This window comes from Choristoneura fumiferana, chromosome 6 (genome assembly GCF_025370935.1).
Source record: "Choristoneura fumiferana chromosome 6, NRCan_CFum_1, whole genome shotgun sequence".
In the NCBI taxonomy this organism is placed as follows: domain Eukaryota; kingdom Metazoa; phylum Arthropoda; class Insecta; order Lepidoptera; family Tortricidae; genus Choristoneura; species Choristoneura fumiferana.
The window spans coordinates 2,586,309-2,596,997 of NC_133477.1; the positions used below are offsets into that span (position 1 = coordinate 2,586,309).

At 37.8% G+C, this 10,689-nt stretch overlaps 1 protein-coding gene across 1 annotated transcript; it reads left to right on the forward strand.

Annotated features, from left to right (window-relative positions):
- Nucleotides 1–798: 798 nt before the first annotated feature.
- Nucleotides 799–5,466, forward strand: LOC141428573 (uncharacterized). The gene is made up of 3 exons (XM_074088576.1): nucleotides 799–2,292; nucleotides 2,973–3,070; nucleotides 3,731–5,466. Exons 1-3 carry the CDS (start codon nucleotides 838–840, stop codon nucleotides 5,190–5,192), a joined length of 3,015 nt encoding a protein of 1,004 aa, XP_073944677.1. The 5' UTR covers nucleotides 799–837; the 3' UTR covers nucleotides 5,193–5,466.
- Nucleotides 5,467–10,689: the final 5,223 nt, after the last annotated feature.

The window sequence follows — 10,689 nt, forward strand, 5'->3', positions numbered from 1 at the left end:
TAACGTTATTTTACTCATCATCGTGCTATACAGTACACGCAACTGTGTCAAACTATCAAAATCTCATGAAAAGTAATTGTGATCTAAGTACAACCCGTTACAAATATATCCAAATCATCAAATATACAAGGTGTATTTCAATTTGATACAAGGTTGAAAATGGAAACACCCAACCATGAGGAGTACAATTTGCAAGTATTCTACAGCAAATGTTAACTAAATGGTTCTAGCGATGTTAACTAAATGCACATCCAATGGGTTTTCACCTTTTGAATTTCGGATTGCCCCCTTGCTTTTTACAACTCGTAATAATAATAATAATAATAAATTCATTTATTTCGGGCAACTTGGCCCATACAATAAATACCTTACAGACTAACATACATATTTATAATCAAAAATATGACGCGGTCATTAAGTAAAGAACTATGCTAACAATGGTTGACCTTGATGACACATTTATTAACAAAACTCAAAGTCAAAGTCAAAGTCAAAATATCTTTATTCAATTTAGGCTATAACAAGCACTTATGAATGTCAAAAAAAAAATCTACCACCGGTTCGGAAAAACCTCTGCTGAGAAGAATCCGGCAAGAAACTCAACGAGGTATATATATATATTTTTTAAACAGATTTACAATATTATTAACTATTGTACTGTAATATTATTTAAATTGCTCTTGACTACATAATGGGTATGTCACTACCCCACCACCACAGAACACGCTGGCAATCATCTCTCAAGTGGAACCAAACAAAACACTCAAGATTATCTCTAAGATAAACATTTTACTTCATATATAAAGACATCAGAGCACTATCTCGCGAGTCTGCGCCATGGTGGCCTCTAAGCTCTTTTTGTTTCTCGGCCTCGTGACCTTGGCGTGCTGTAACACAGTGCGTCAAACAGAAAATGATATCCTTGAAATAGAAGCTTACATTGACAGCAAGCGGCCAGAAATCAACCAAAGGTACAGACTGCACTACCATGTCGCGGCTCCCGTAGGATGGATCAACGACCCCAACGGATTCACATACTACAAGTCAGAGTATCACTTGTTCTACCAATATTACCCGTATGACAGCGTCTGGGGCCCGATGCACTGGGGGCATGTAGCCAGCAAAGACCTAGTACACTGGAGGTACTTACCTACTGCTTTAGTTCCCGAGAAAGAACAATGCTTCTCTGGCAGTGCGGTAGTAGATGGAGACACGATGATCTTAATGTATACAGGACACGTCAACTTGGATGCTGAACCGTGGGCCAACGAAACTCAGTACATTGCCTACAGCGATGATGGTATCACGTTTCATAAATATGAAGGCAATCCAGTTATAGCAGCCGCTCCCAATGACTCCCCTGATTTTAGGGACCCCAAAGCCTGGAGGCACGGAGATCACTGGTATGTTGTCATCGGAAGCAAAACTACCGACCAAAGAGGACGAATCCTACTGTATAGATCAACGGATATGAAAAATTGGGAGTTTTTGAACGTTCTTGCTGAATCCAATGGAGAAAGCTATATGTACGAATGTCCAGACTTTTTCGAATTAGATGGAAAACACATCCTCCTCATGTCTCCACAAGGCATGGAACCTCAAGGCGACAGATACAAAAATCTTCATCAAACAGGATTTATAATTGGATCGTTTAATTATGATACCTTCGAATTCGTTCCTGAAGTCGATTTCCAAGAGATTGATTATGGACATGATTTTTACGCAGCACAAACAATGGAGGCTTTTGGAAGAAGGGTTCTTGTTGGTTGGTTCAACATGTGGGAGCAACCGCACCCCGAAAAAGAAGACGGCTGGTCTGGTGCTATGACCATTGTCCGAGAGTTGAGGTTGGTTGGCGACCGCATCACCATGTGGCCGGTCGAGGACATGATCCAACTCAGAGACGAAGTAAAGATGGTAGGTGTCCTCCAACCGAATCAAGAGCTCAGATTTGGTAAAACGGCCGAACTAATAGTGTCTGGAGATTTAACGCAGAAAATGGAAATACAGATTGAGGGTACCTCTGGTGGCGAAAAAGCTTGGCTTCGCTGGGAGCCTGATGTTGGTAAAGTGGTGGTTGATAGGGGATCAGGTGATATTCGCCAGGTGGAGTGGACACCGATACTATCAAAACGTTGGAGGATTTTCCTGGATGCCAGTTCTATGGAGCTGTTCTGCGGTGAAGGAGAGGTGGTCTTCAGTAGCCGAGTGTATCCTGAAGGTGGCTGGTTGATAACTAACACGGGCTCTCAGCTACTCAACGTTCAAGCTTACTCTCTATCCAGAAGTGTTTCTCTTTGATTTAAACAATACTTATTGTGATTGATGAAACTCTAAATATTGTGTAATTATTATAAATTCTCATTTTTCGTGTAACTTTTAAATTTTATTAAAATTAGCGCATTATCTACGTACTTTTATTTATTAACCTACACTAGGTGGTATAAAAAATTAGGTTGCTTTTCTATTAAAAGTTTAATAGAAAAACAACTTAATTTTTTATACCACTTAGTGTAGGTTACTGCCTAACCTATGCAGTACTTGCCAACCTAAAATAAAAATTATACATAAAGTATTTACATATAATAATATACTTTGTATGTATACTCGTACTTGCATTATAGAATTGCTTTTGAATCGTGACCCATTAACCATTTTCAGAGCAGGTTAGAGCCTTAAATTAAACTTCAATAACTGATAGATACACAAAATTTCCACAAAAAACAGTTCCCATATAAATGTACAGAATTTCAGCTCAATCGGGTACCAGGAGATGAAGGGTCCCAAAAGAACATAATACATGCCGTCACCGTTTTTTTTAATTGAGATTTTAATCTCAAAACGTAGAGCTCACAAAGTACTATTACTTACCATTGAATTAAATAATAATAGGAAAAATACATACATTCTTTCATATAATACAATAAAAGTATTTTTTTTTGCAGATGTACTACATTAAATGTTGTTTCTAGACTACTGATCACGCGAGACAAAATTTAAACAATGTAACGTATCTCTGTAGGATAACAGTAGTAACTAATATTGGTCGTAGAAACCCCCAGAAAGGAAGGTAAGTGCAGTTCACGACAATACGTTGCAGCACCGTCGTTGCTCCGACATATTTCTACAAAGAGGCGAAGATAAAAGGTAGATTACCTATTAACTTTGTATTTCAAAAATTAACAACTACAAGTTTTTTGTACAAGTGGAAATATATTTATGTATTAAAAAGTCCCATTATCATCATAACGTAAGACGAGACGTCCACTTTTTAAATTAAAATGACTAAGTTAGCTAAGTTTCAGGGCCGACTATTTTAGTATGGCCCGCCGATTATTACTCTCTTGTCTACAATTGTTTGCGTAAAAATATGTCATGGAAAGGTATCTGAGATAGATAATCAATTATTATTATTATCCTATTCACTGCTGAGCAAAGGTCTGCCCCCGATACTTCCACTGCTCTCTGTCTACTGCATACAAGAGCCAGTCCTTCAAGAAGTAATCCGGGTCATCACGGCATCGCCGTCTAAGTCTGCCAGGTTGCCCTTATAGAAGCGGAGAGAAACAGCGAAAATGTATTTGAAGTTCTACATTTGACCCAAGCGAGAGAATAAGAGACGAGTCTAATATTTTAACAAGAGATAGCAGCAAGATTATTTCAGATAAACTTCGTTCATGCTATATAAGACACGTGTTGAATTGAAAAGCGATATTATCTGAATCTTTACAATGGTCACCGTTAAATTGTTATTATTTCTCGTCTACATAACTTACGTATGCTGTAGCATGCGTCAGACAAACGAAGACATCCTTGAAATAGAAGCTTACATCGACAGCAAGCGATCAGAAATCAATCAAAGGTACAGAATGCACTATCATATCTCAGCTCCAGTCGGTTGGATCAACGACCCAAATGGCTTCTCCTACTTCAGATTAGAATACCATGTGTTCTACCAATACTATCCATATGACAGCGTCTGGGGACCAATGCATTGGGGTCATGTGGCCAGCCATGACTTGGTGCACTGGAGACATTACCCTATTGCACTAGTCCCCGAAGAGGAACAGTGCTTCTCGGGAAGCGCAGTCGTAGACGAAGATAAAATGATCTTAATGTACACAGGACATGTGAATTTGGATGCAGAACCATGGGCTAATGAAACCCAGTATATGGCTTACAGCACTAATGGCGTAGAGTTCCATAAGTATGAAGGCAATCCGGTCATAGCGGCTGCACCTAATGGATCCCCTGACTTCAGAGATCCCAAAGTCTGGAAACATGGGGATTATTGGTACGCTGTTATTGGTAGTAAGACTAACGACCAAAGGGGAAGCATTCTACTATACCGATCGAAAGACATGATAAATTGGAAATTTTTGAGAGTTCTAATTGAATCAGACGAAGATGTTTACATGTATGAATGCCCTGACTTCTTTAAATTGGATGGAAAATACATTCTTCTTATGTCTCCACAAGGTATGCAACCCAAGGGTGACAAGTTTAAAAATCTCGATCAAACCGGATATATAATAGGATCGTTTAATTATGATACCTTCGAATTTGTTCCCGAAGTTGATTTTCAAGAAATTGATTACGGTCATAATTTTTACGCTGCACAAACGACGGAAGCGTTTGGAAGACGCTTCCTTATTGGCTGGTTCAGTATGTTTGATCAACCTTACCCTGAACAAGAAGACGGTTGGTCTGGTGCCCTGACTATCATCAGAGAACTGAGCCTCGTCAGCAACCGTATTATCATGAAACCAATGGAGGACATGGTTGAACTTAGAGACGAAGTGAAAATGGTCGGTGTTTTGCGTCCAGAAAGGAAACTTCAATTCGGCAAAACCGCCGAACTAGTCGTACTCGGAGACTTATCACAGAAAATGGAATTACTTATAGAAGGTTCAAATGGCGGAGATAAAATTTGCATCCGGTGGGAACCAGATGTGGGTAAAATGGTAGTTGAAAAAGGAACAGGGGATATTCGGCAAGCGGAGTGGTTGCCAATAGATTCGAAGAGTTGGAGAATCTTTCTAGATGCTAGTTCTATGGAGCTATTCTGCGGTGAAGGCGAGGTTGTGTTTAGTAGCAGAATATATCAAATTGGTGGCTGGGTGATCACCAACACGAGTCCTCAGTTTCTGAATGTCCAAGCTTACTCATTGTCAAAAAGTGTTACTCTATAATGTCGTGAACAAGCGGTCAACATTTTTTACTTCATAAGTAAGTGCTTCTGAAGTATCGTTCGTTTTAAGTTTCCTTAGCGACTATTTGTTTGTTGTAATAAATAGATATATTTTTTATGCTGATGTGCATGGGGCATCAGATAAATGCCTTCAAGTGTCCATCCATAATAATCTTGCGTGAGCTGGTATCAACTGACGATGTGTTCCCGAAAATTTTGATAAATCTTCGTACCGTTGTCACCTTATCTAAAGTTACACATTTGATAAATATTAATATCATCATCGATTATGTCCTTGTATTGTTTTCTTGTGTAAAAATCAACAAATAAATGTTAAATTTAAAAATATCCAGTTTTTCATGTAATGCTTTTTATCCTAGTCCTAGACAAACGCTTAAACGAGTTCTTTAATAATTCCACTAAAGAAAATAACAGTTATTTATTTAATCGTATGGCGTAAAACATTAAACAATTACACTAAAGAAAGAAACTACAACTAGCTATAAATCCACATTCAGGGTCCCAAGCCACGACATTATGTCAGATTGTACAGATCTCCAGGGGAGCCCGAGTAAATAACAGTTGATTTCATAATCATTATGCAATTCGAAGTGGATTCGATTACTATGGGTTCGTTTTTTAGGGTTCCGTACAACCCTTATAGTTTCGCCATGTCCATGTTTCGCCATTGCGGTTTAGCTTAAAGACTAAGTGCAAGAAAGTTGTATTTTTTTATGTCTATCTTTTGTCTATGAATGAATGAATTCTCTACGATTAGAAGCATAACTAAGCGGGGCTTAAATTTAACTAACCTAATTTCAAGTTTTTAGGACAACTGGATCACTATAGATTCTGATTTCACGACAATTTTTATCGAAACATTTTTTAGTGACTGTATACATAATTCGATTGCATTAAATTAGAAGTTTAATTTTTCAATGCTTCAAGGGCTAGCAGAATCGAGTATTTCATATTCATTTCAGCTTGATCCCTGTGCGTGTTCCTGGGAAAAAGAGTCTTGACAAATGAATGGGCAGACAGACGGACTACAGAGCTAAAAGGTGCTATAAGGGTGCTATAAATGTTCAGTTTTTGTCCACTAAGATACGGAATCCTACGAAATCACCCCTAAAATGTGTGTCTCAGCGTTTCATATACAATACGGTAGATAAACTATCAAAGGGTCAGTGTAACATATGAGTACAATACAATACATTATATTAAAATTCTCTCTTTCGGCACATTTTTGAAGTTATATTATAAGCAAATTTGTGGACGTAACCGATCGTATACAAAGTTTTTTCCATCGTAAAAGGAACATAAACTCTTGATATTAACTGTTTTTGCCTCCCTAAACAACAAATGAAGGCTTTTTAGGGATCCTTCCTCAAAATAGTACCAAAAAACCCTTATAGTTTCGCTACCTCCGTCCATCCATCTGTCAGAAGCTTGACTTATATAAATAAATAAATAAATAAATATCACGGGACAATTCACACCAATTGACCTAGTCCCAAAGTAAGCTTAGCAAAGCTTGTGTTATGGGTACTAAGCAACGGATAAATATAATTATATAGATAGATACATACTTAAATACATAGTAAACACCCAAGACCCGAGAACAAACATTCGTATTTTTCATACAAATATCTGCCCCGACACGGGAATCGAACCCGGGACCTCAAGCTTCGTAGTCAGGTTCTCTAACCACTAGGCCATCTGGTCGTCTATATAATAATTTGACATAGGTATAGGTATAATCTATTCGTCGAGAGCTGAAAAAAAACTATAAAAAATATTAGTTCATGAATTATTACAAATGCGGCTAGCTAATTTTTACCGATAAAAACGATAATTTCAAGCTATTATTAACAACATACTGAAAACAACACGCGAACACCCAAATGCATTATGCGCCTCGTCCGCTCGCGCGTTCACTTGCAAGTTTGACAATAACTGACTCCCTGGTACCACGTAACTCTATGCGCGTGGTGATAAGCGACGCCCGTCATACAATTTGCGATTATTTAGCGACAGTCGGTATTCCCAGACGTTATCGTAGTACTCGTCAACGCTCGGAGAACAAACGGCAGTACACATAAACTCACATTTTTTTTCAACGTTGACAACACGTTACCATGTGACTTCATAATTACACCAACAAGGGAGTAAAATATAATCTATGCTATCACGTGCGGTATAGTTTATAAGCAACTAATGTTTACCCACGTTTTCGCTCACGTAAACCATTAGGTCTGGCAGTCCTAAGTTGACCTCTGTACCACTACCATGAGTTTACAGTGACAGTACTCGATAGCGACGGCGTAAATTATTTGTAGAGGCGCTGTACAATTCTCCATACAAATAATTTACGCCGTCGCTATCGAGTACGGTCACTGTAAACTCATGGTAGTGGTACCGTAGAGCCTCGCAGTCCAGCGGGGCAATGCGGCCAGTCTTAAGTACAATGCCCCGTGCTGCTCTGCCTTTGAAAGAAGCAGCCCGCTTTAATTAGCTTTCGGTTTTTTTACCTTTACCATTACTCGTGTTGTTAATGATTAAAGGTTATATAGGTACCTACATATTTTCATCACCATCATCATCATCAGCCGGAAGACGTCCACTGCTGAACAAAGGCCTCCCTCTTAGAACGCCACAATGAATGACAACTTGCCACTTGCACCCACCAGTTTCCCGCAACTCTCACGAACCTGGTCACCTGGTGGGAGGACTGCCAACGCTTCGTCTACCGGTTTGTGATCGCCACTCGAGATTTTTTACCCCCAACGGTTATCTACATAATTTAATACATTTTAAACAGCCAAATCTCGAGAACAAACATTTTTTTTTTCCATACATCTGTCATCTGCCAGAATTAAAAAGTAAAACTATCACAGTCAAGGTATTTTTCAGAATTAAATCGTTATTAAAGGGACGGAACCCAATACTGCGCGTGGCTCGATACGCACTTGCCCGCTTTTTTATAGTTCCATACTCTATCAATAAAAATACCCTTTTTTAACAAGCATTTTATGGTCTCTCCCGAATTATGACGGAAATATAGCAAAATATTTGCTAAGGGGGCTTATATTTTTTCGTCAGCGATTTATGGTCTATCGATAAAATTTATAGCGGGCTTATCCTGCGTCATATAAAATATAGTATTTGGTATATAAATTGGCCCATGATTGACTTTGAACATAATACTTTATCATTCGAGACATACTCGTAAAAGTTGTTTTCGTCTCAAGAAATTCTTCAGGTTTATTTTTTAATAAATAACCATCTACGTGGAATACAAAAAAATCTATTGTCACCCCATTAGCTCGAAAAGGCTTTTTATTCCTTTGAAATCTGCATATTTTTAACATGAAACTACCGTGACTCACTCATATTAAATGATATTGTAACGGATAACTCACGTCTTAAATCGAGTTTAAATATCATTTAATATAAATCTACATATGTTTGTTGAAAATCTGAAAATCTTAATGTTATGCTTTGTTTGCTGGTGTCAATAACCAATCTAAAATCACCCCACATGCCCTATGTGTTCATTTTGTTATAGGGGCTCTACTAACACTGGATTTATAGATATATACAGTAAACAGGTACATATATCTACAGATTTGTACGGGACCCTTGGTGCGGGAATCCAACTCACAATGGGATGGTTTCTGTAGGGGTAAGTTCCTTCCTATGGTTATCTAAGTTTTATATAAGTTTTACCTAAATATTCATAAATATTTTAAGTTGTTTTGGTTTTGCCATACAAATAAACAAAACGAATCCCAATTCCCACGACTATTATAAATGATAAAGTTTGTACCTAAGTCTCTTCATCGCAAATACAAACTGAAACATAGATGCACAGAAAAATCAGAAAAGAGACCAGCGCTGGGAATCGAACCCAGGTGCTATACCCCTACACCACCACTGGACAGGAGTACAGACACAAATTTCTCATACCACATATCTCAGCTTCTTTGTTTCTTATTTAGTCACTTAAGCAGCGACACTAGCGACATCTATATATTAGCCCTCATCGAGAAACTTCAACACTCCATCGGAACTAACCGCTCACCCGGACAAGAGATGTCGCTATCAAGCAATCAAATTAAGATTCAGATACAGAAATTAAGATTTTTTACAAAAAGACTCCAAAACCAATCTAAGTCTTTTTGTTTGTCTGTTTGTTATCATATCATGTCTAAACCGCTGAACCGATTTACTTAGATGAAATTCGGAATACAGATAGTTTGCAACCCGAGGAAGGACACAGGATAGTTTTTATCCCGGAAAATTGCATAGTTCCCGCGGGATAGCGATAAAAGAATTCTATGCGGATTGAGTCGTGAGCAACAGCTAGTACCGAATAATTATGTATTTTGTAAAATCCCGGAATATCAATTCTATATTTTGTTAGATTATATAGAATACTCAGTAGTTTTAAGTACCTAACCTTTGTAAACCAGTATGTCATGAATTTATGTTCATACGTTCAAATATTTTCTCACAATAAAGTTACAATATATGTATATTATATTGTAATAAATGAAATACTGGTTATTTTGACAATAATGTAAAAGGAATGAAGTTAATTTAATATTTCTTTAATTTACACATCGTTGATATTATTATAAAAATAATTAATTGAATATTTGTTTAAATAAGTTGCTTATATTAACTACATGAGAGAACTGTCAAGGCAGAGCTCTCTTGGCGGGAGTGGAAGAAACACGAGATTCATTTGTAATTCTTACTTGAAAAATAATAATGCCATGTTAATGTATGTCTGCAGTTTTATTTAACTAGAAGAGAGTTTTCAATATTATTCAAAATTTAATTGTTAAATCAGTGTATCGGACAAGGCGGTGTTATCGCTGTCTCTTCATCATCATCATCATCATCCCAGCCTATATACGTCCACTGCTGGGCACAGGCCTCCTCTCAGAACAAGAGGGCTTGGGCCATAGTTCCCACGCGGGCCCAGTGCGAATTGGAACTTCACACGCACCATTGAATTGCTTCGCAGGTTTGTGCAGGTTTCCTCACGATGTTTTCCTTCACCGCAAAGCTCGTGGTAAATTTCAAATGTAATTCCGCATATGAATTTCGAAAAACTCAGAGGTGCGAGCCGGGGTTTGAACCACGACCCTCTGTTTGAGAGACGATAGGTCAAACCACTAGGCCACCACGGCTTCTGTCTCTTAGTAGCCTTGAAATAATTTTTGACACTTATTTGACATCTCTAAGATAAACATTTATCAATGTGCCGTCAATTTAGTATTGTATCGCATACATTGAAAATAACATTTAATTTGTATGAAAAAAAATTAACAGTGCATTTTTAAAAAGTAGCAGAACAAAAGTAGCTCAGTTATGCGAGTAAAATGAAACCCTGGATTTAAAGTCCCATCGTCAGAGACCATCCTGTATAAGTATGTAATTAGCGTCAATGAGTGCGAAAAGTCAGGACAAAAACAAGTCCATGTAAG